The sequence below is a fragment of the Hemicordylus capensis genome, chromosome 2 (genome assembly GCF_027244095.1).
Source record: "Hemicordylus capensis ecotype Gifberg chromosome 2, rHemCap1.1.pri, whole genome shotgun sequence".
NCBI lineage: Eukaryota > Metazoa > Chordata > Lepidosauria > Squamata > Cordylidae > Hemicordylus > Hemicordylus capensis.
Window position 1 is genome coordinate 401,853,551 of NC_069658.1, and position 24,629 is coordinate 401,878,179.

The 24,629-nt window shown below is 45.1% G+C and overlaps 1 protein-coding gene across 8 annotated transcripts in view; it reads left to right on the plus strand.

Moving 5' to 3' along the window:
* The window catches only part of LOC128342858 (E3 ubiquitin-protein ligase RNF213-like), a 264,364-nt gene that overhangs the window by 113,890 nt on the left and 125,845 nt on the right, over positions 1 to 24,629 (plus strand). For all 8 annotated transcript variants that reach the window (XR_008315206.1, XM_053290892.1, XM_053290891.1 and 5 more), the window contains 7 exons: positions 1,962 to 2,120; positions 2,442 to 3,040; positions 5,028 to 5,187; positions 6,586 to 6,803; positions 7,284 to 7,424; positions 16,745 to 16,906; positions 18,332 to 19,472. Coding sequence is in view for 7 of the 8 variants with exons in the window: in XM_053290892.1 (XP_053146867.1) it covers positions 1,962 to 2,120; positions 2,442 to 3,040; positions 5,028 to 5,187; positions 6,586 to 6,803; positions 7,284 to 7,424; positions 16,745 to 16,906; positions 18,332 to 19,472 (2,580 nt within the window). In the remaining variant the exon portion in view is untranslated. The remainder of the gene's footprint in view (positions 1 to 1,961; positions 2,121 to 2,441; positions 3,041 to 5,027; positions 5,188 to 6,585; positions 6,804 to 7,283; positions 7,425 to 16,744; positions 16,907 to 18,331; positions 19,473 to 24,629) is intronic.

The window sequence follows — 24,629 nt, forward strand, 5'->3', positions numbered from 1 at the left end:
ACCCCCCAAAAAACCAAAGTCTAAAAAGGCAAAGAAAAGGTCCAGACAGAATTCTCCCAGTCCTGACTCCTCATCTAGCCCTTTGCCTGTCCCTCCACCCAAAAAGGCTAAAGCTAAGCAAAAACACATTGAGCCTGCGGCCACCATTATTATTGATCAGGAGCCACATTCTTTTGAGGACTCTGACCATGACCGGGAGCTCCTGCTGGACCCCCATCCTGATCCTTATTCTGATACTGTCCCAGATAAGGAGGAGGGTGAATGGTCAGAAGGGGAGGAGGGGGACTCGTCGCCAGTCTCCCAACGCTTATTTGTGGCAGAGGACTATTCATCCCTCATGAATGAGATCATAAAAACTATCGGTCTCCAAACCAAGCCTACTCAGGAACCTGGAAAGGGGAGGTGGTGTTCCCTAGGGCAAAGGTGAAGGCTATGTAGTTATCTATGCCTGACTTGTTTTCAGATGTAGTTAAGGAAGAATGGCTCTTTCCGGCTTCAAATCGCAAACCAATGGCGATACCTAACAGGTTTTACTCCTTTCAGCAGGAGGCATCAGACATGCTGAAGAGCCCCATTACCAATACCCCGATAACTCAACTGGTGTCTGGGTCCTTGGTGCCCAAAGATGGCGAAACCTCCCTCAAAGACCTGGGGGATAGGAAGGCAGAATTGGCCTTCAAACATGTCCATGACAACTCGGCAATAGTTACCAACACTATCTCAGCAGCAGCGTCCATGGCAGCCAGGGCCTGTCTACTATGGGTGGATGGATGACCTTATCAGCGACCCCCCGCCCCCGGCTGATCCAGTCAAAATGCTCCAACAACTGCTAAAAATTCAGAAGGCACAAGCCTTTATGACAGACGCCACCCTGGATGCAATCCGCTTTTCAGCTAGAGTGTCTGCCACCTCTGGCTCAAAAATTGGCAAGTGGACACCAACTCTAGAATCGAAAAGCAGTGGCACAAGTTAGACGTTCAACACTGCCTGAAAGTCTACATAAAACACTCTGTTTCCTGCAGAAACTCAGAATCCATGTTTGTGTCTTTCCACCTGCGCTCCATGGGCTCAGCGGTTTCCTCTTCCACCATAGCTAGGTGGATCAAAGCTTGAATCTCTATGGCCTACTAATCTCAGCACCTCAAATTGCCAGCTTCCATCCTGGTTCACTTGACAAGAGCAGCAGCAACATCAGCAACCTTCTCTACGAACGCATCAGTCAACAAGATATGCAGGGCCGCCACATGGGCATCATCTTCTACATTTACAAGACACTACAAAATCAACGAATACGCATCCTCCTGAGCCTCTTTCGGTCGACGGGTGCGACAACACGTTCTTCCTCGACGGTATGTCAGACCGCCCCCGCCCGTGTTGGCCAGCTGTGGTATGTCCCATGGAGATGTCCCTGCCTTCTAGCAACCGAGAAAGGAGCATTGGTTTCACTTACCGTGAAGGCTTCTTCTGGTTGCTGAAGCCAGGGTCATCTCGGCCCACCCAGCTATGGCACTCTGACCTATTTTCGACGAGGGCGGGAAGCCAGGGTGGAATCACAGTCTAAGAGGCCCCTCGATAGTACTTTCCTCGTCCTTCCCTTTTCCCCCTTTTTTCTACCTTGATATCTTGGGTTAGGGTGCATTTTTTCCTTACGTCTTCCGTACCTGAAAGAACTGGGGTGGGATTATCCCCCTCAAGTTCAGGTAGGCATGTCTTTCTTTCTCATCCAATTAAATTCTGTCCTGCCTCGGAGCTCCTGGAGGGGGAATAATCCCTGGCTTCAGCAACCAGAAGAAGCCTTCACGGTAAGTGAAACCAATGCTCCTATTTGGGGGGCTTTTCAGTCCAATCTATCCATCCATCCATCTATACCTAATCTATTTTATATATCTAAAATATTTTTTAAAACAAAGGCTTAGGAAAAGTTTTGTACTGATGATTGTAATTTGCAACTTTGATTTCAGAGGACAAGCATCTTTCACTCATGGAGAAAAGAGATCATAAACTAAAACGAGAAAAAGTGCTCAATTTGAGGTTTCAAGAAATACTGTCTGTCAAAAGGGAGCAAAAATGGTTGGGGTCCCTCTTGGACATGTGCAAAAAGGTTCAAGATCTTGTAAAAGGTAATGTTTTTATAGCACTTTTAAAAAACAAGGATATTAGCTTTTTCTGGGTGTCTTTGCTAGCACCTTAAGTTGGAAGTGGTAGTATAGCAGAACTAGGGAATGAAAAAGCAGCAGAAGCTTCCAACAATGGAAGGTTAAAGGAATAATGGAAAGATAGTGCAAACATAAAATGCATTATTAGTCATTATTAAAAGCATTATTAATCTTTAAGTAGATGATTGATATGAAAGTTTGATGCTCTAATGTGATTCTGCATACTGCAAAATAAAAGGCTAAACTGAAGATTTAGTCCTGAGTTACTTTCTTCTCACTTTTCAGTTGATATTGCTGAAATTGAACAGAAGCACAAGGAAAAATTGGCTTTCAAAGCATTGCATGAGGTTGTGAATATGAGACCCATTTCCCATAGTGATGAAAAAGTTGAGAGCTATTACCACTTGAGTCCAGCCCTGAAAAAGATATCTGAAATTGTGGATCGTTTTAAAGAGAGTCATGTCTTCCAATACTGTTGGGAAAAAGCTGCCACAAACCTGGTGGACAACCGTGAGGATCTGATAAACGAAGAGGACATTGACATTTTGCATTTTGATGAAGTACCTCACTGCTTATTTGAACCTTGTGACATTGAATTCCGCAGGCTCTATAATAGCCTGAAATCTGGAGAGATCACATTTGCTGAGGTGGACACTCTCTTCAAGGACTTTATGAATAATTATGAGGAACTAAAAAAAGAGCTCCTCATTGTGTGTGGTCTGCAGTATCCAGATGGTGGAGAATGGATAGATGAACGGGTTCAGCAGATACAGCAATATCATGAATTACATTTGGCTGTGGATGCTGCTAAGGCTATTGACAAGGTCAGGGAAGGTTTGAACCTCTCTGGTAACTTCAAGGTCCTGCTGCCCTTCCTGAACTTTGTAAGTATAAATGACTATACAAGAGGCTGCTTAGGATGCCTCAGATAACTAAGAGCATGTGTGCCTCTAAAGAACTGTTGAAACTGTATGAGATTGCAGTCTCTTCTAAAACACAATGGTACATTTCTCATTGTTAGCTAAGCATTATTACAAGTACACTTTATGTGGATTAGGTATAAAGTTGTTCAGTGCTGCAGCTATTAGAAGTTTTGCATTCCTTGACCATGGCTTTTTTGTATTAGATGTCACTATGTGAATAGAACTTGACTTGTAGCTGCTTCATCACAGAAGCTGTCAGCTGCTCAACTAAAGAATAATTACTACTAAAGAATAATTACTACTACTACAGCAGTGAATATTTATATAGTGCTTTTCAACAAAGTGCTAAAATCAGTTTACATAGACGGCTATGTTCACAAGACTGGTTCACTGTCCCCAAAGGCTCCCAATCTAAAAAAAAGAAACATAAGATAGAGACCAGCAGCAGCCCCTGGTGTGATGCTGTGCTGGGGATGGATAGGGCCAGTTGCTCTCCCCCTGCTAAATATAAGAGAATCACCACTTTAAAAGGTGCCTGTCTTGCTCAGTTAGCAGGGGTAACTCTAGGATCATGTTGCAGTGGACCAAACAGCAACCTTTTCCAATCCTGTGCTGCAGTGCAGTCATCTAAACCACAATATGTTACAGAGGGCCACTGTAAAAACAGTGTTTATTGAGCAGACAACTCCAGATGACTTGCATACAGAAGTTTATGAGACTTATTAGACTAAATCCAGGTCAAATGCAGGGGTAAGCTAGGAGCCATAATTCAACTTCTTCAGATTTTTTAGTTGTGGGCTGTTTTGCCTCAACCTCATATGTAAGGTGTGTGCCAACAGGCATTTGTGTAATGTCTGCTGTGTAGTGGGTCACTGACATGACAAATGCATAGTAACCTGTGCAGTCATGATATATCTGGGCAGATAGAAATTACTCTGTGTGTGTGTGTTTGTTGTCTCTGGGCGGTTTACAACAAAAGAATAAAAACAACAAATAAAAAGGTTAAAATATTACAATAATTTAAAATTTAAAAGGTTAAAACTATTAAAAATCAAACAAAACAGTATCGAATGAAATTCTGTTTTAATTAACATGGTGACAGCCTTCAAATGTCTAACTGCACATGCAGTATATAACATCTCCTTATGTAGTAAGACATACTTGACCACATCCCCATCAGCAGTCAGAAGTAACAGGGATATAGACTAGTCATATTTTCTTCTGTCTGTAGCATCTAGGCACATCATAACAGCTACCATGTAATAAAACATCTGTGAGTGTCTAGTATAGTGAGCAGTGTCATCGAAGAGTCCTTAAATCAGGGCTGCACAACTTGGACCCTCATGCTGTTGTTGACTACAACTCCCATCATCCCTGACAGTTGGCCCCCGTGGCTAGGAATCATGAGAGTTATAGTGCAAAAGCGGCTGGAGGGCTGAAGTTGTGCAGCCCTGCCTTAAGATCTCTGATTGCCTCCCTGCATTAGGTGTTCATCTTATGACAGCATCAACACAACTGCAAGTGAACAACATATAACGTTAGATTTTCTTTTGCTGTTAGGGAACCTCTGGCAGACTAAAGGTAGATAATCTTAATTACATACAGTGTCAAATAAATTGATTTCCATTTTTAAACTGAGGGAATTTCTGACAGAAAGTCTATTCCCCTTTGAAAAATGGTGTATGCAAAATCAATGTTTAATGAAACTTTTGTTTCAACTACTGAGGACAACTACACCCAACTTGCCCCCTCTCTGATGGCATCTGATCTTACTTTCCATTTGGGGGGAAAAACCCTTCAGTAACTGGATATGTAAACTGTCTACAAACTAGTTGGAGGTTTAAGAATAGGGATGGAAAAGTGGAAAAACTCATAGACATAAAGGTGTAGCTTTCTTGCATCTCAGTTATGTAGTACTCCTTTTTCATTCCTATAACTTGGTTTTCAGATAGATGAATCCTTTCAGCAAGCAAAACTGTCCTGCATGAGTCCTGAATTGGTGCGTGCCAAAAAACTGCTGCAAGGTATTAATGAACCACGCCGGAGATGCCTTGAAGAACTTGTGCTCAGGAAGGACTTTGTCAACTGGGTCAAAGAAGCTTTGGAAGGTAGAACAGATGCTTGAGACCAAGAAATAAAATGACATATGTGTGCAAGAAGTAACTGGGAATGATACTGTGTACATTTGGGATGATCCTGATATATGATCTGCAGAACAAAATCAAGCTGCTATTTTTTCATTTCCTGCTATGCTTACTAAGTTGTACTAATTGGGATCTGCAAGAAACGTTGGTGAGGGGATAGCTCACTGTCCCCATTAGCTTCTCAACTCTTCATCTACCCCCTCCTTCTGCTTTTGTGCTCCTTCGTCTTATGCCTCCTCCATATTTTTTCTCTTGCTTATCTTTCATCTTTCCCTTGCAATCTTGCATTTACCAACACAATGAGATGTGTATGCACATGCATATAATACTACTCAATATTGCTCACTATGTTGCACAGTTGTAGGCAAGCATGCATGTGTACGTGCTCTTGGAAGATTTCACAGGACACACAAATACTTCTACAGTTATTGGCTTACATCCACACTGTTACTCATGGAAGTCTTATTGAAATCTAATAGTTTCCATGGGAGTGCTAATTTTCTTAGGCTTGTCAGGCAGAGGGAAGGGGTCTGTTGAGTTTCAGCATGTAGTCAGCCAATCAGGAGCAGCAGAGGAAGATCTTCACCCTTTTCTCTCCTCTTCTGCAATCGACACATCGCTGAGAAAATGTCTGCTTCCAGTCAGCAATCTTCCTGGGGGTACTAATACCCACTGATGTGAACTGATCTTGTGCTGTAGGTATTTGAGATACAGTCTGAAAAAATAAACAAAATGAAGCTGGATGCTAGTTGTGTGTGGAGCAGGTCTCCCTAAAAGTGGGTTGCAGCATCCCATATATTCAGCATTCACCCTAGGTTGTCTTGCTGAAGCAGCATCATCATTATTATTTCTGCTTTTCAACAAAAAATGTTTGAAAAACAGTTGAGATAGCAAAAGAAATCCATCGATTTCATGTCCCAAAAGATTTGTCAGTCGGAAAAAAACCACAAGGTAAATACCAACAACAGCCACTGGAAGGATGCTGTGCTGGGGTAGAATGGTAAAGAGTTGGATTCTGGATTGTTTCAGTCAATCCAGAAAGACTTTTGGGGACTTGTCAAAATTTGACTGAACCTGGTTCCCTGTTGCTTGCTTGCTGAAAGTGTTGCCATTACAGGTCACCTTTCAACCGGGGGGATGCCACTGTGGATCTATTTCCTCTGCTGTTGTCTCTGTAGTTAAGCCATTCGTTACTTTGCAGATAAGTGAAGAGAGCAAGGGTGACCAATGCGAGCACTGAATCACCTGCTTAAGACTACACACACAGAAGCAGAAAGATCAGCATTGGTAGAGCTCCTAGACAAAGATTTCATGGACAAACGTGGGAGTATCTCACCTGAGTGTGTTGTTTTTTTCCTTTAGATATAAATGAGCTAAAGGTGTTTGTAGACCTGGCTTCTATCTCTGCGGGAGAGAATGACATGGATGTGGATCGTGTCGCCTGTTTTCATGATGCTGTGCTTGGCTATTCATCCCTGTTCTATGAGTTGAAGCAGGAATCGGGATTTGAGGAATTCATGAAACGTTTGGAGAAACTGTGGAAAGCCCTGGAAAGTGACCCCAACCTTGCAAAAAAATTGGTAATTCCCGCACTAATATTTTAGTCATTCTGCTTGTTCCATTTATGTAGCTGTGTATTTGATAAGTATGTTTCGTGCCAGTAAGCATTTACTGCTGAAATACCACAGGGTATAAAGTTTGAGGGAAGCGATGATCAAGGTAGTTTCTCTTATTTGAAGCATTCACCTTATAGCTACTTTCACCTAAAGGCTGCAGAGCAGTGTGTGCTCACACAAACCGCAACTCATCCGTTTTATCATTGGTGAAACATGTGGCATGTTGCTGACCGGTGCATAAAGACCAGGTGAGGTAGAAATTCTTCAAATAATTTAAAAATCTGTGATTGGGTGAGGATGGCCCTCTGTGAGCATTTCATTACTTGCTCCATCTCCATCTTTCAGATATGTGGTTGCCGCCTCTAGTTGCACTGTGTGACATTTGGGGAAAAGTTGGGGCCAGTAGGACTTACCTAGATTATATCTTCTTACTGCACTCCACAGCGTGATTCTGCCAGATACCTGCAATGGCTAAAAACCATAAAAGAGAGCCATGGCTCTGTAGAATTATCATCTATATCATTGGCGACTGCAATCAATAGCAAAGGAATCTACAGAATTGGGGCACCAGCAGAAGGCCAGAAGGTGAGGACATGGTTGAAGAAACCTATGGCATATTGTCTTGAGTTCTTTTGTTTAATGCTGATCTTTCTCTAGCTATGTATTTTTTAAAAGTCACACTAAACCACTTAGCATAAATTCGAAGCAGCTAGCAAAGAATAGTACTTGAGCAAACATCCATGCACGCACGCACACACAACCTAATATTCCAAACTATGCTTTTATTTTATGTATTTTATTTATTTAACATATTTTAAACTGCCTAAAACTTGCATCTCTGAGTGGGTTTACAATTAAAATAATTTTAACATTGAAATCATTTAAAACTACCATGAAAAATTAAAAACATTAATCTAATTAAAAGCCTTGGTGAATAAATGTGTCTTCAGTGCCTTTTTTAAAAGTTGCCAGAGATGAGGAAGCTCTTATTTCAGCAGGGAGCACATTCCAAAGCCCAGGAGCAGCAAGAGGAAGGCATGCTCCTGAGTAGCCACCAGACGGGTTGGCGGCAACAGCAGATAAAACTCCGGATGATCTTAACAGGTGGTGGGGCTCGTGGTGAAGAAGACGTTCCCTTAAATACCCAGGGCCTAAGCTGTTTAGGGCTTTATAGGTAATAACCAGCACCTTTTATTTTGCCCAGAAACGTATCGGCAGCCAGTGTAGTTCTTTTAAGATAGGAGTGATATGGTCTCTCCGAGATGACCCAGAGACGAACCTGGCTGCTACATTCTGGACCAACTGCAGTTTCCAGACGACAAACAAAGGCAGCCCCACATAGAGTGCATTGCAATAGTCCAGCCTAGAGGTTACCAGCATATGTACCAATGTTTTGAGGTCATACATCTCAAGAAACGTATCAGCTGGCATATCAGCTGAAGCTGATAAAAAGCACCTCTGGCCACCACTTCAACCTGGGACACCAGGGTGTGTTTCGAATCCAGAAGCACCCCCAGACTGTGTACTTGTTCCTTCCTGGGGAGCATAACACCATCAAGAACTGGCAGATCAAAATTGTCTCCCGATTTCCGATCCTGCACAATGAATACCTCCGTCTTATCTGGATGCAGCCTCAGTTTGATCTGGTTCGAGATCCGTCGATGCCCATAAGAATGGGTTCTGCGCCTGCGCAGGAACCACACGGTAGCCATGCCTGAGCTCGTCGAAGCGTCTAAGCCACGCCCCACGCTGCTGCGTGCTATTTAAGGCGCGGCTAAGGCGCGTAGTCCCTCAGTTCTTTTCCGACCGCCTTGTGTCTTGGACCTGCGGTCTGTGCCTCTTCGTCGTACATAGTACCTCTTTCGTTCATCCTATCTATCCTCTTGACCACGGACTGGAATTTTGGACTTCGTTAACTCTGACTACGGAACGGCATACGGTGATTCTCTGGCTTTGACTCGGACTGTTTCTTGGTGACTTCTGGTGAGCGGACGCGGAACGGCTTTGACCACTGACTATGGCTGACGGAAAGAAATCGTTTAAATGGTGCGAGGGTTGCAGGGCTAAGTTGCCTTCTAAAGACCTCCACGACCTCTGCCTTTTGTGCCTTGGTGAGGAGCATAACGTCTCCTCCTGTAAAATCTGTCTGTCCTTTTCAAAACAGACACGAAAGAATCGGGCTCTTCGCCTTCGTGCGGCAATTTATGATAATGTTCTGAGCCCTTCTACACCTGGCACACCTCGACCTTCGACGTCTACCGCGCGTGCCACTCCGACACCGAAAACGCCGAAACTCTCATCGACGTCGACTGCGCGTAAACCTTCTGATGCGGTTCCCGCCAAAACTGTGTCGACGTCGAAAAGCCCCTCGACATCAGAGAAAGGCTCGGTGTCGGTACGGTCTTCATCGAAGAATTCCTCTTTCACCTCGAAGTCCTCCCGTCACTCTAAGGAACGTGACAAGGCTTCCAAACATCGACGCGAAGATGTCTCCACTCCGAGTGGTTCTAAACGTCAGAGAACCCGGGAGAGCCCACGGGGCCATACGCCGTCTCCCTCCTCGGCTCAACCATTGATACCGGTTAGTACGCCGAGACCTTTGACATCGACATCGACCGACTCCTCGACGCATACGTTGGTCCCACAAGTATTGCCGACTCCCTCGGCATCGATGGTTATCGATATTGATGCCCCGGCTCTCCAGCTTCCCATTTCGGACACGTCGACATCGATAGTAATCGACGCCGAGCGATCCGCCGAGACTGTCTCTGCACATGCGTCGACCTCATGCGACGTCGAACAAGATTTGGTCCTTCCTCACTCTTCACAGCCTTCGATGCCGACAGCAAGGAGTCTTTCTCCAGCTCCTACGCCTTTGGCATCTTCTGCTTCGCCTTCGACACCACAAGCTTCGATACTTGTTCCCTCAGCATTGCACACTCCAGTCCTCTCGGCTTCAACTCAAGTCACTCCTCGGTATCGAGCGCCGATACCACCGTTCCAGGTGGTCGATGCTGAAGCTGAGGAATCTTTACCAGCTGCAACTCGGTCGCTTTTATCACTTTTGGACTCGACATCGAGCGGCCGCTCGACATTCACTGGTTTCCCGTCAATTGGCTTAGATGCTCAAGAAGTGACAGCTCCTTCGTCACGACCTCCTGCTTCTTCATCCTCCAGCCGTTTACCTCAGACACCTTGGCATTCTTGCGGGTACCGCCACCCTTCATTGGGAGTCTCTTCTCCAACTGGTCCTTATAGAGATGAGACGAACCTGCCCTGGAGACCGGTTACACCTTCTCACCCCTTCACCACCTTTGGGACAGTGTCCACTCAAACACACCATTTCGCAGTGATCCACCGTGCCACACAGACGTCGTTAACCCAGTTTGCGTCTGCGTCCACACAAGCGAATCTACTGCCGCTTCTGACTACTGCTGCTACTCAAACTGCCCGTCATCGCGATGAGGGTGACCAACCGCCACCTGCCTCTCCCTCAGAACATTATGGATCTTCTGATTTCGAATCTGATCCGGAAGACGCTGGTTCTATTGTCGAACCTCCGACTGACGTGGCCCCGGTGACCTACGTTTCACCAAACGATGAAATGAAAGCGTACCACAAGCAAATTCGGGCCATGGCCGATGCGCTGGGCTTGGATGTCCGTTCCCAGCTGGCCACTATTGATGACCCTGTGTATAATTTCATGTTGAAAATACAATCAACTGCTCCAGTAGCCCTACCAATGTTACCTGTAATTACAAGGGCGGCTAAATGTGCTTGGGATGTACTCCATACCTCTACCCCGACCTCAAAAAAACTAGAAAACCTCTACAGAATTCAGGACAAAGATAACGGCTATCTCCTTAAACACCCGGCACCTAATTCATTGGTGATCGATTGCGCAGCGGCATCTAAATCTGGCAAGAGATTCACTGTGCCTCCAGACAGAGAGGGCAGGAAACTTGACTTACTAGGAAGAAAGATATATTCGACTTCCTGCCTTTCCATCAAGGTGGCAAATTATGCAGCATGCACTGCTAAATATTCGCACGGCCTGTGGGAAGATTTAGAAAATGATATAGACTGCCTCTCCTTTGAAGACTTTAAGAAGAAGTTCCGCCAAACCCTGGAGAACTCCGGAGACTTAACGCGCAGACAACTCAGTATTGCCAAACATTTGGCTGAGAGTGAGTCGCGAGCAATGACTGCAGCAATAACATTAAGAAGACATGCTTGGCTGAGATCTACCAGCCTCCAGATGGACATGAGAGAAAAGATAGAAGGCTTGTCCTTCGACGGCACTGGTCTCTTCAGTGAAACAACTGATTCTACGATGGAGCAGCTTAAAAAATCTAAATTCACTGCAAAAACCTTTGCCTCTCATCCTTCTACCTCTACCTCTACGTCCTCCTCTTCATACCGGAACAACTACGGTAGATTCCGATCTTCTTACAAACCTCAAGATAGACGTGACTTTAGGAAGCCCTACTCCTCTTACCAACGCCGCCAGTTCTATCAGAGAAAGAAGACTCCTCAATCCCAGCGACCGAAGACGCAAGATGCCCAAAAGCGTCTTTGAAATTTTGGTTCGCCCATTGACACCTGCCCGCCTCCTCTCTCCGCATATCCCCCCTTTCCCGCCAGCAGGGGCACCTCCATCTGCCTTGACGGATCTCTCCATCCTTCCGTTCCAGCCCTTAATCAGGCTGGCAGGCCATGCCCCTGCGTGGCACCATATAACATCGGACCGGTGGGTCCTAAAAATAGTATCCTCTGGCTATGCGATCGAATTCAGGACTCTTCCACGTTTTACGGGGATGAGACTCACTCCGGCCTCGGAGCCGCTGCTTCAGGAAGTGAGGGAGCTTCTGGAGAAAGGGGCTATCGCCCCGGTGTCATGGGCAGACAGGCAAGCGGGGTTCTATTCAATATACTTTCAGATCCCGAAACGGGATGGGGGTCTCCGCCCCATCATGGACCTCCGACGCCTGAACAAATTTATCCACACCAAAAAGTTCCGTATGATGACGTTGCAACAGATCCTCCCGCTGCTTCAGGGGGAAAAGTGGCTTGCGACGTTGGATCTCAAGGACGCCTATTTTCATATCAATATACGTCCATGTCATCGCAAATACCTGCGATTCACTGTCGGCGACAGAGTGTTTCAATACAATGTATTGCCCTTCGGATTGTCCACCGCCCCAAGGGTCTTTACGAAATGTATGGCTGTGGTGATTGCACATCTAAGGACCAGGGGTGTGTCAATCTATCCGTACCTGGACGATTGGCTCCTGTCTGCAAGGGATGAAAACGAGTTAGTTTCGCACGTCCATTATGTAGTGAACCTGCTCCACAACTTGGGTATCCAAATAAATTGGAAGAAATCGCACCTGACGCCGACACCCGTACTCTCCTATATAGGAGCACTCCTAGACACGGCGCAACAAAGGGCGTTCCTCCCGGCAGACAGATTCACCTGCATCCAGAATCTTATCTTCCAAATTCAAGAACGTCCTCTACAACCGGCCAGGGTGATTCAACGCCTATTGGGTCTGATGGCATCTTGCAATACGGTGATCTTCTTTGCCAGACTCAAAATGAGGAAACTTCAGCTCTGGTTTCTTTCAGTTTTTCACCCTATCAGAGACAATCAATCGAGACGCCTTCTACTTCCATCAGAAGTCCTTCAATCACTCACCTGGTGGACAAACCACAGGAACTTACTCGAAGGAGTGCCCTTCCAGTCTCCTACCCCTTCGGTGTGGATGGCCACAGATGCCTCTCTCCAAGGGTGGGGAGCCCATTGCGGCAGCCACAAGATTCAAGGGAAATGGTCCCTCCAACGGTCCAAGCTGCACATCAATTTCCTCGAGCTTCTGGCTGTCTTCCAGGCCTTGCAGTCCTTCCTGCCAATACTTCGAGGGAAGGTTGTCCAAATCCACCTGGACAACACAACTGCTCAAGCCTATATAAATCGACAAGGAGGAACTGTCTCCCGCAGTCTGTGTGCTCTCAGTGTACAAATGTGGCACTGGTGTATTCTACACCGCATCTATCCCCTGGCTGTACATATCAAGGGTCTGGACAACACTCTGGCAGACGACCTCAGCAGGGTCTTCTTGCAGGACCGCCAGCACGAATGGGAAATCAGGACAGACGTGATAACTCCTTTCTTCAACCAGTGGATGAGGCCCTCTGTGGATCTGTTCGCTTGTTTGGAAAATGCGAAATGCGACCGCTTCTGTTCAAGAGCAGGCCACGACAATCTTTCACTGGGGGATGCCTTTCAGTTGGATTGGTCTCTGGAGACGCCATACATGTTCCCCCCCCTGCCGTTAATACCCAGGGTGGTAGCCCGCCTTCTTTCCAACCCGACCAACTGCATCCTAGTAACTCCTTGGTGGCCAAGACAACCTTGGTTTCCTCAAGTACGCAGACTGGCAAAGAACTGCTACAAGCACCTGCCTTATTATCAAGATCTCCTCACTCAGGACGGAGGTCTCGTTCTGCATCCAGACATTCAAACCCTTCATCTGACTGTATGGAGGATAATCTGTTAACTCATATTCTGCTCAATCAGCGTAAGGAATCTACACGCCAAAACTACAAACACAAATGGAACCGTTTTAGGTCTTATGCACGCACCAAAGGATTTCTCCCTCGGCGAGCTTCAATCCGTGAAGTTCTACGATACCTTACATCTTTGAAGACCAAGGGTCTTGCTAACGTGTCCCTGAAGGTCCACTTGGCTGCCTTATCCGCAATCCATCCTGGACACGATGGAAGTACGTTGTTCTCACATCCACTAAGTAAAGCCTTCCTGAAAGGCCTGTCTCGAGTATATCCTGCAGTCAAGATGCCGGTAGAACCATGGAGCCTATCGTTGGTCCTGTCTTCACTGACTCAGGCTCCGTTTGAACCCATGGCCACGTCCTCCCTCAAACTACTTTCCTGGAAGACAGCCTTCCTGATTGCAGTCACATCAGCAAGACGTGTTAGTGAACTGACCGCTCTTAGAGTTGACTCGCCTTACACAGTTTTTCACCCAGACAAAGTCCGCATGCGCCTCGATCCGGCGTTTCTACCAAAAGTTGTTTCTAACTTCCACTTAAACCTGGATATCATCTTACCTACTTTCTTCAGGAACCCTTCCTCTGCCTTGGAAAAATCATTACATGCTATGGATGTGCGTCGTGCCCTCCTATACTACATGGATCGCACGAAACCCTTTAGACTTTCCACTCGTCTATTCATATCCTATACGGGACCGAACAAAGGTTCTCCTATCTCCAGGCAAAGATTGTCCGGATGGCTGGTGGAACTCATTCTGCTAACTTATCGTCTACAGGATAAATCACCTCCTGAGGCCATTAAAGCCCACTCCATCAGGGCTCAGGCTTCCTCTGCTGCTCACCTTTCCGGGGTCTCATTTGGGGACATCTGCAAAGCTGCTACCTGGTCTTCAGAATCCCCGTTTATAAAACACTACGCCATAGACGTACGCTCTGCTGCGGAGGCTACCTTCGGGAGAAGTGTATTAAAACAGGTGTTACATTAGCCACTACTGCTCCCTCCTCCTATTGGAGCTTGCTAAACACCCATTCTTATGGGCATCGACGGATCTCGAACCAGATAAACAGGTTGCTTACCTGTAACTGATGATCTGGTAGAGATCCGTCGATATCCATAAGACCCTCCCGACCTTCCCCTCTGCAGTAGTGCTACGTCTCTGTGCGTACTGGTGTGTGGCTTCTCCTCTTCGGATCTTCTGTCCTGTGTCATGGATGAACTCACCTGATAGATGATCGTCCTCTGCGGCGGTCGTCCAAGAACTGAGGGACTACGCGCCTTAGCCGCGCCTTAAATAGCACGCAGCAGCGTGGGGCGTGGCTTAGACGCTTCGACGAGCTCAGGCATGGCTACCGTGTGGTTCCTGCGCAGGCGCAGAACCCATTCTTATGGATATCGACGGATCTCTACCAGATCATCAGTTACAGGTAAGCAACCTGTTTTTATCCCTCATCCAGCCCATTACTGCCTCCAGACAAACAGGCATTTAGGGAGGTTATGCCTTCTCCCGATGATGCTGACATGGAGAAATGGATTTGGGTGTCATCACCAAATCTCCTGATGATCTCTCCCAGCGGTTTCATGTAGCTGTTAAACAACATCGGAGACAGTATAGAGCCCTGAGGGACACCATAAGAAAGTTCAGATTTTGAAGAACAGTCTCCAAGAGACATCATCTGGAATCTGCCCGTGAGGTAGGAGTGGAACCACTGCAAAGCAGTGCCTTCCACTCCCAATTCCCTCAGACGTTCCCGAAGGATACTATGGTCAATAGTATTGAAGGCCACTGAGAGCTCCAAAAGACCAACAGAGTCACAATTCCCCTGTCATTTCCCTATTGGAGATCATCCATCAAGCTGACTAAGGTAGTCTCCACCCCATAGCCCACCCGAAAGTCAGTTTGAAAAGGGTCTAGATAATCAGTTTCCTCCAAGACTGCCTGGAGCTGGGAGGCCACCACCTTCTCAATCACCTTGCCCACTCATAGAAAGTTGGAGACAGGCCTGTAGTTGCTTATCTCTGAGGGATCCAAGGCAGGCTTCTTCAGAAGCGGTCTAATAATTGCTTCCTTAAGACAAGGAGGCATCCTGTCCTCCCTCAGAGAAGCATTTATAATCTCTACCAGGCCCTCTACAACAGCCTCCTTCCCAGATAGTATAAGCCATGTCGGGCAAGGATCAAGAGGGAAGGTGGTACACCACACCATTCTGATCAACTTGTTGACATCCTCAGGAATTACAAACTGAAATTGATCCAGGGTCATCACATAAGAGGAGCTGCTGGACACATCAGCACCAGACTCTGTAACAATTGTGGAGTTTGAATCTAAGTTGGCCCGAATATGAGAGATTGTGTCCACAAAAAACTCATTAAAAACTTCACAGTGAGTAATTGGTTCCAAGTACCGATTCAAGGAGGAAGGGGCACACATTAGCCCCTTCACAACCCTAAACAACCCAACTGGACGTGAATTTGTGGACGCGAACCGCTCCTTTGCCGCACGTATCGCCTGAGCATAGATCTTCAAATGTGCTCTATGCAGTGGTCTGTCGGATTCGAGTCCAGTCTTTCTCCAGTTGTGCTCTAGTCATCTACCTCGCTGCTTCAGATCCCATTGTTCTTTCGTATACCAAGGGGCCTGTTTTGAAGCAGGTCAGAGAGGATGCTTAAGAGCGATCGTGTCCACTGCCCTGGTGAGTTGATTATTTCAGTTCTCCACCAGAGTGTTGACAGGGTCACCAGCAGAGCCAACACTAAATCTCTCCAAGGCTTCTCGGAATCCTATTGGATCCAATAACCTTCCTTGCAGAGGTGGGACATGGTCGTGAGTCTAACCTTAACCAGATGGTGGTCCGTCCATGACAATGGGGAAATCACAGGAGTCTCCACCCATGGAACATGATTAACAAAAATCATGTTGTTAATGACATGATTCTTTTATGCAGGTCTGTTCTTAAATTGCTTTCATTTCCAGGTCATAGTGTCTTGTAGTTCCATTCTGAGAAAAAGCTTTCTACTGTGGACACTTACGTTTATTGTTAAGATTTGTAAACAAACGGGTTATTTCCATTATATTTACATTACTGTAAACTTGGTAATTCACTATATTATGACTATTTTCTGTTGCTAGCATTGGCTGCAGAATGTGGCCCTGTGTTTCCAGCAAAGTTGTGACTTCATTTAATTTGGCATAGTCCTATCACAGTGTAGCACAAACCGCTGTTTACTTCTGATATATGCTGTCCCTACTTAGGAGCAGCCAGAAGGCAGAATTTTCATTGCATAAAGAAGCTGAAGAAGAATCAAATTCATCTCCAGTTTTTATTTGCTGGCAGGTTTCCCTGGACACTGTCCTGTCCCTAACTCTCCCAGAGAGTCACGATGACCAAGAAGAAGAACGGCAATACTCACTGGAGGAGCTCCGAGAACTAATGAACAAGCTGATGCTGATGTCGGGAAAGGTAGAACAAAGTGAAGAAGTGGAGAAATTTTCTGAGGTTTGTTTTCAACCATACCCTTCTGTGGTCCTTTGAGGTGTGTGGTGAGGAGGGAAGAAGGATAGGGTCAGCCTTTGACCAGTGTTCCCTCTACAGCATGCACGTGTGCGTGCGCTCACATTTTAAAATGTCTGTTAAGTTAATTTTAGATCCTGCTCAGGTTTAATCAAGAAGGTCCTGCTCTGAATGCACATGTGCACACACTGCCTTGATACTGCTGCCCAGAACAAAATCCATTCCTCACACATATGAAAAAAATAGAGAGAGCATTGCCTTTGACCACACCGCATCTTGTATATTGAGAGCTTATAGGTTAATTAAGAGGAAATAGTGATGTCAAAGATGCACAATAACATTTGAAGATGTTGCAAGTTTGCTTAGTCTTGAACTCTGATGGTAGCTGCTTCTTTGGATGTCTGTTTCCTTAGAGATGGGATGGGACTTATCCTTCTAAATCACAGTGACACTTGACACAAAATGACAGCTAAAACTATTAAAATGCCATAGTCTGAAACACTAATATTCTTGAAGCAGTTCTTGATCTTTACTAGACTGCTAAGAATGTTGAAGTGATAAAAACAAAGTAGAAAACTAGTAGGAGGTTTGTAATTATCACCCATTTGCATTATTTAAATGTACATCATTTACAGGGCAGCTTTCAACAGTAAAATCGAACAATAATAACAAAACAACAACAAAGCAAGGAAAAAACATGATAAAAACAGCAGCAATTAAAACACTTGCCTTCATAGACTAAAAAAGCTTGGAAAATCTTTGGTATTGAAAAGACATTGGAGTAATTAATCACTGAATACACTGATGAATTTTTTTTTAGTTTAACAGGCAATTTATTCAAGTTATTCTGAGTTTACAAATATTTCATTCCAAGTTAAGTCTTCTACATGTCTTCCTCATTAACTAGGCATAGGGACTTCTGAAGTTAATTTCTGACATGTAGAATCTTTAAGATATGATATTAGTACAAAACACTACTGGCTTAAACAACTATATTTATTTCATTGTATTTCATTGGAATGAAGTAGAACAACCTGTCTTAAACAGCAGCAATCAATTTTTCATAACCATTCTCAGATGTTGCTTAGATTCTGGTTAGATGCTGTGAGAGCCAGTTCCTGGTACTGCTTCTGTCTGTTCTGGTGTTGAAACCTTGGCTGCATTGATCCATTGCCTCTTGATCCGTTTTTTGGTTTTATGGAAATGTTGGCCATTATTTCCATGGACCCAGACAGCTAGCTGTATCTTATCTTTCAGAAGATGGAATGTTTTCATAAGATGTCTGAGGTCTATCTCATTCAGGCATTTTGATACACAAGCTGATGGTGCAAAACAGGCATTGCAACAGTTGTCCTGGTAGCTAGAATCACGTTGATCCTATTTCCCATTATGTGTGTGTTCTTCACATAGGTATTTTCCAGTGTCCAGAGACTTGCAAAGTCCTTCATTGACCTTTACTCTGCTGGAAATATGCTATTCCGATCTTCGATTGCTGGTGTACATTGCCCACCCAGGAATGAGTTCTGTATTAGCATGGAGTTCCAGTTAAATCATCTCTGGGTTCTTTATGGAAATGGAGAATTGACCGAAGTCCTCCCAGCCATATGCAAGAAGATGGAAAGTTTCCTGGAGAGGTGGGAGCGCTTCATGTCTGAAAAGCGATCCCGATACTTTTACCTGAATTATTACACAGCTGAGCAGCTTGTTTATTTGTGCAGAGAACTTGGCTCAGAGTGCCCCAGTGAGGCTGCCTTAATGATGCTGTCATTCATAAAGCATAACTGCAGCAAACAAGATATTCAGCAGGTCTCCAAAGAAGCAGTGACTAAAAAACCAAAGAGGAATATTGGTGACCAGTTCAAGCTGATGGAAACTGAGAGGGAGCTGACAGTACAGCTGGAGCATATCTGGGAGTCCTACATGGAGAGCATGAGCTCCTTCCTGCCAGGCTGCCTGGACATTGAAACCCTTGGCATTTACCTGGGCCATCTGGCCGCTTTGGAGAAGAGGAGCACTGTACGAAGACTACCACAAGGCCTTCACACTGGCAGGCCCAACCTCATCCTCTGTCCTCGCTCTGAAGTGTTGGCTTCAGCCCTGGCCATCTACATGAACAGTCCAGAGGAGACGCTGCCCTCATATGATGAGGTCCTGCTGTGTACTCCACAGACCAGCTATGAGCAAGTGGCACTGTTTCTGAGGAGGTGCCTCACTCCAGGCTGCCAGGGGGAGAAAATCTACACCTTGCTGTATGCAGATGAGTTGAGCTACGATGTTGGCTACAGGTCTGAGGAACTGTTCCAGAGGCTTGACTCAATGCATCAGGATGACTATCGCCTGGTGATCCTGTGCAATGGTGAGAGAGAGCACTGCTACGTCCCCTCTGTCTTCAGCCAGTTCAAAGTTCATATGATCCCTCAGCAGCCCCTGAAGGATATTCAGAGCTACCTTGGGCATCATTTCAGAGCTACGCAACTTGCAAGTACATCTGCTGCCGTCTTCAAGGACCAAATGTGTGTTGGGATCGTTTCTTCCAAAAGAGCTGGAGTGGGTGAGAGAACTTAATTCAAAGACTCTCCTGTCTTGGCTTCTGTATGCTTAGACTAAACTTGTTGGTTGAGAGTTTAATGTAGCGTATATGTGATCTGGTGGCCTTCAGCTATTTAGGGCAAATCTGGATGAAATCCTACTTGCCCATGTGACAAGAAAGGCAAGACTCCAGGAGCATATCCATCATGATGTTTTGTGCTGACGTCCTGATGCACTCCCAGCACATCCCTTTATTACATGGGGCTGTGTGTGGAGTGCTGTTCCTCTGAATGGCATTTCTACACGCAGTTCAAACTAACTAGTACTTGGAGTATGTGTAGAGGACAAGTTTGTATGAAATAGCTTCCCATGCATACACGTAATAAAGGGACATGCTAGGAGGGTGTTGGAATGCCCTTAGAGTGTTTGAATAGTTGCTTATTCCCCCTACTTTTTATACTTGTATTTAAGCTCTTCATTCTGATTTCTCCTTCACTGTGTAACAAATAAAGTATGTGTTAAAACATTTTTATAACAGTGGGAATACTTACATTTGGAGACCAGAGTTCAGATTCCTATGCATCTGCATCACCACTGAGAGGTTTCATTCTGTATAAAGATCTGCTTCATAAAGATGTTTGCATTTTTATAATGCTTGTTGTTCCTATATGAGACTGGGAACTAGGTAACTCCCTTTATGTTACTGTGATAGTTGTGCTGGAAGAATATGTGTCCGTTATCAGGTACTGGATTAGGGGAGAGAAGGAAGGTCGTGTTTCATTATAATGCTGTTTCCCTTTTTGACCACTTAACCAAGTGGTTTAAACCACTTTATGTCATTACTTATGTAATTCAAAGCTTTTTATATTCCCTTGGTTAAATCTAGTCAAGTACTAGAATGGTTGTAGGATTGCTTTGCTGCCGAATATCTCCTGGTCTGTGCAGTAATGAGATGGCCCCACTGTAGATACATTTCCACTGTGTCTTTAGGAAATGTGCATGCTATTTTCAAGAAGACGAAGGAAATTTTACCTCAAGCCATCAGAAATCTAAAGAATCAGTTGCCCCCAAAGCAATTATGTCGTCCTTTATAGCTGTAAACATAAAGCTATCTAACCCAGAAGAGCCCTTAATTAGTGGTCAAATAATATCTGAAAAAAGATAAAAGAATTATCCCCACCACCTTTCTAGAACTTACCTGTATTTTGTTCATTTTTATTTCATTTTGAATTGTAGCTCTTCACTCTTGTTCTGTTTATTGGCAGCATATAAATGCAAAGATTGGGAGAGGTGAAATAAGAGATGCAGCCAGGGACAAGTGTACACTGCTTAAAACAGCAGGCTGCAGTCCCGTGTAGGGAGACCTACTTGACACCCCATAATTCAGTCTGCTGTCTGTGGCAAGCCTGAAGGCTTCTGTTTGAATCTGTACACTTGTCTCTCATTGTATCTCTTGTTACTCACAAGATCTAGACTATTGTGGGAGCGTTATTACCTCTTTAATTGAGGTGCAGGTATTTCCACCCCAGAAATGGCACTCTTGTGTAGATGTCGTCATCTGTTACTGCTACATTCCAGGGAAAACAGCTTATTATTATTATTTATTTATTTACACAGTCAGACAGGTGTTGACTGGTTTGTTTTATCCAGACATCGAGTCCTTCCCAAGGACCTGGGATGGCTGAATTTTATCATCAATACTGTTGGTTATTATAGATATCGTCGCAAAATATAGGCTGTTCCCAGTAAAGCTGCTTTTTGTAATTGGCTGATGGTGATTTCTGTGGCCCCTATGGTGTTGAGGTGCTCTTCAAGGTCTTTTGGGACTGCACCCAGGGCGCCAATTACCACGGGGATTATTTTGGTCTTTTTCTGCCACAGCCTTTCAATTTCAATTTGTAGATCTTTGTATTTGGTGATTTTTTTCTATTTCTTTTTCTTCTATTCTGCTATCCCCTGGTATTGCTATGTCGATTACTTTAACTTGTTTTTCTTTCTTCTTGACTACAGTTATATCTGGTGTATTGTGTGGCAGATGTTTGTCTGTTTGTAGTCGGAAGTCCCATAGGATTTTTATATCTTCATTTTCTTCAACTTTTTCAATTTTATGGTCCCACCAATTTTTGGCTACAGGTAGCTTGTATTTTTTTTGCAGATGTTCCATTGTATCATCCCTGCTACCTTGTCATGCCTTTGTTTGTAGTCAGTCTGTGCGATCTTTTTACAGCAGCTGATTAGGTGGTCCACTGTTTCATCTGCTTCTTTACTAAGGCGGCACTTGCTGTTTGTTGTGGATTTTTCAACTTTGGCTCTTATTGCATTTGTTCTTAGTGCCTGTTCTTGTGCAGCCAGTATTAAACCCTCTGTTTCTTTCTTCAAGTTGCCATTCTTAAGCCATTGCCAGGTCTTGGTGATGTTTGATTTTCCAGTTATATTGTGCAAATATTGACCATGCAGTGGCTTATTTTTCCATCTTTCTGCTCGGTTCTTTACTTGTTCTTTCTTGTATGCCTGCTTTGTTTGATTGGTGTTGAGTAGTTTCTCGTTATTGACCATTTGAAGTCCATCTTCTTCACTGTCCTTGATATATTTCTTCAAGGCCTCTTTTCTCCTCCTCTACTGTTTGATGGACCTGCAGCATTCCTCTTCCACCTGAGCTGCGAGGGAGGTATAGCCTATCCACATCACTGCGGGGGTGCAGAGCATGATTGATGTTCCTTATTTTCCTGGTCTTACGATCTAGCGTGTCTAGCTCTGCCTGGGTCCAGTCTATTATTCCTGCAGTGTATCTGATAACAGGTATAGCCCAGGTGTTTATGGCTTGTATGGTGTTCCTGCCATTGAGTTTGGACTTGAGGATTTTTCTAACTCTCCTGATGTATTCACTTCCAATTTTTCTTTTAACTTCAGTGTGTGCAATGTTATCAGCCTGGAGAATGCCCAAGTATTTGTAATGTTCTTTCTCTTCCAGGTTCTTGATGTTGCTTCCATTGGGTAGTTCTATTCCTTCTGTTTTTCTTATTTTTCCTCTGTTCATTATTAATGCAGCACACTTGTCTAGTCCAAACTCGATTGCTATATCACTACTGAATATACGGACAGTATTCAGCAGTGATTCAATTTCTGATTAGGATTTTCCATACAATTTCAGATCGTCCATGTACAGCAGATGGTTTATTTTACTTGATGTTTTAGATGTTTGGTATCCAAGGACTGTTTTGTTTAGTATTTGTGAAAGTGGGGTCATGGCGATTACAAACAACAGAGGGGATAGTGAGTCCCCTTGGAAAATGCCTCTTCTAATGCTAACCTGTCCAAGTGTCTCGCCATTGATTGTTAACTGTGTACTTCACATGCTCATTGCTTTTTAAAATAAATATCTGAATGTTTTTGCTGACACCAGTTGTTTCTAAACATTTTAGTATCCATGTGTGAGGCAATGAATCAAAGGCTTTCTTGTAGTCAATCCATGCAACACTTAGATTTGTTTTTCTTCTCTTGCAATTTTCTAAAATCATTTTGTCAATCAGCAGCTGGTCTTTTGTGCCTCTGGTGTTTGGGCAATTTCCTTTCTGTTCAACTGGAAGCTGTTTGTTAGTTAATAAGTGTTGCATGACTTCACCTGCTATTATTCCAGTTAATAATTTGAACATGGTTGGCAGGCAGGTGGTTATCGGTCTATAATTACTTGGAACTGCACCTTTGGCTGGGTTTTTCATGATGAGATGAGTTTTCCCAGTTGTTAGCCGTTGTTCAATATCACCTCCTTGCAAAACGTGATTGAACTGTTTTGATAGTTGTTTATGAAGGCTTGTTAGGTGTTTAAGCCAAAAGCCATGCAGTTCATCGTCGCCTGGAGCAGTCCAATTTTTAATTTTCTTTGCTCTTTCACTTATTAATTCTGGTGTTATTATTAGATTTTGCATTTGTTGGTTATATTTTTTGACCTCTTTCATCCAGCCTGCTTTTTTATTATAATCTACTAGTGGTTTTGTAGCCCGTTGGTTAACGGGCGCTAGTGGAGCTCTGCGCTCCAGACGTTCGCCGCCATTGCCTCTCCCGCCGGCGCCCGGGGCTCCGGCCGGGCCCGCCACTCACCGCCGCCCGCGGCTCCAGCTGGGCCCGCCACCTACCGCCGCCCGCGGCTCCGGCTGGGCCCGCCACCTACCGCCGCCCGCGGCTCCGGCTGGGCCCGCCACCCACTGTGGCTCCGGCCTGGCCCACCGCTGCCCGGGCCCACCGCCGCATTGTTTTGTCTGCCGCCTCATCCGGCGGCCATCCTGGGTGGCCAGAAGCGGCCGCCCCGAAGAAGCCGGGTAAGCGGCGGCACGGCCAGGCCTCGGCCATGGCTCTGCCACCTCCTCGGCCGCGCCGCCTCCTCTGGCCGAGGCGGCGGCTTTGCCGCCGCCTCGGCCAGTGTCCCCCGCCGCCGCTTACCCGGCTTCTTCGGGGCGGCCGCTTCTGGCCGCCCAAGATGGCCGCCGGGTGCTGGCGGTCCTGCCTCCCTGGCTCCTTCTGGCCATGCGCTTCGCGCATGCCCAGAAGAGGCCAGGGAGGCACGGACACACGCTTGGTGTCCGTCCACGGACGGACACCAAGCCTTTTATTAGATAGGATTGGAACGTCCCATAATTTCCCCCAGAATTGCACTGTTTCTTCTTTATTTGGTGTTTCTATATTTCTTGCAGTTTCTCCTTCTATGCTTTGGTAGAGACGTCTCTGATTCTTCTCTGAATAATAATAATAATAATAATAATAATAATAATAATATAATAATTTTTATTCATCAGAGAAGTAATATTTCATTATTATTATTATTATTATACATTTTGTATCCCACTCTTCCTCCAAGGAGCCCAGAGCAGTGTACTACATACTTACGTTTCTCTTTCACAACAACCCTGTGAAGTAGGTTAGGGTAAGATAAAGTGGCTGGCCCAGAGTCACCCAACGGGTATCATGGCTGAATGGGGATTTGAACTCGGGGCTCCCCGGTCCTAGTCCAGCACTCTAACCACTACACCACACTGGCTCACTTATGCAGACATAGCTATAGTCCACATTTTAGGTACTAAACTGGATGAGTTCCCACCCACCCACAACCTTGTATTTTTGTTGTTAAGCCCATTGGGTAATTTACTAATCAGCCATCTTTGTATTTCTCTATTACTATTAAAAG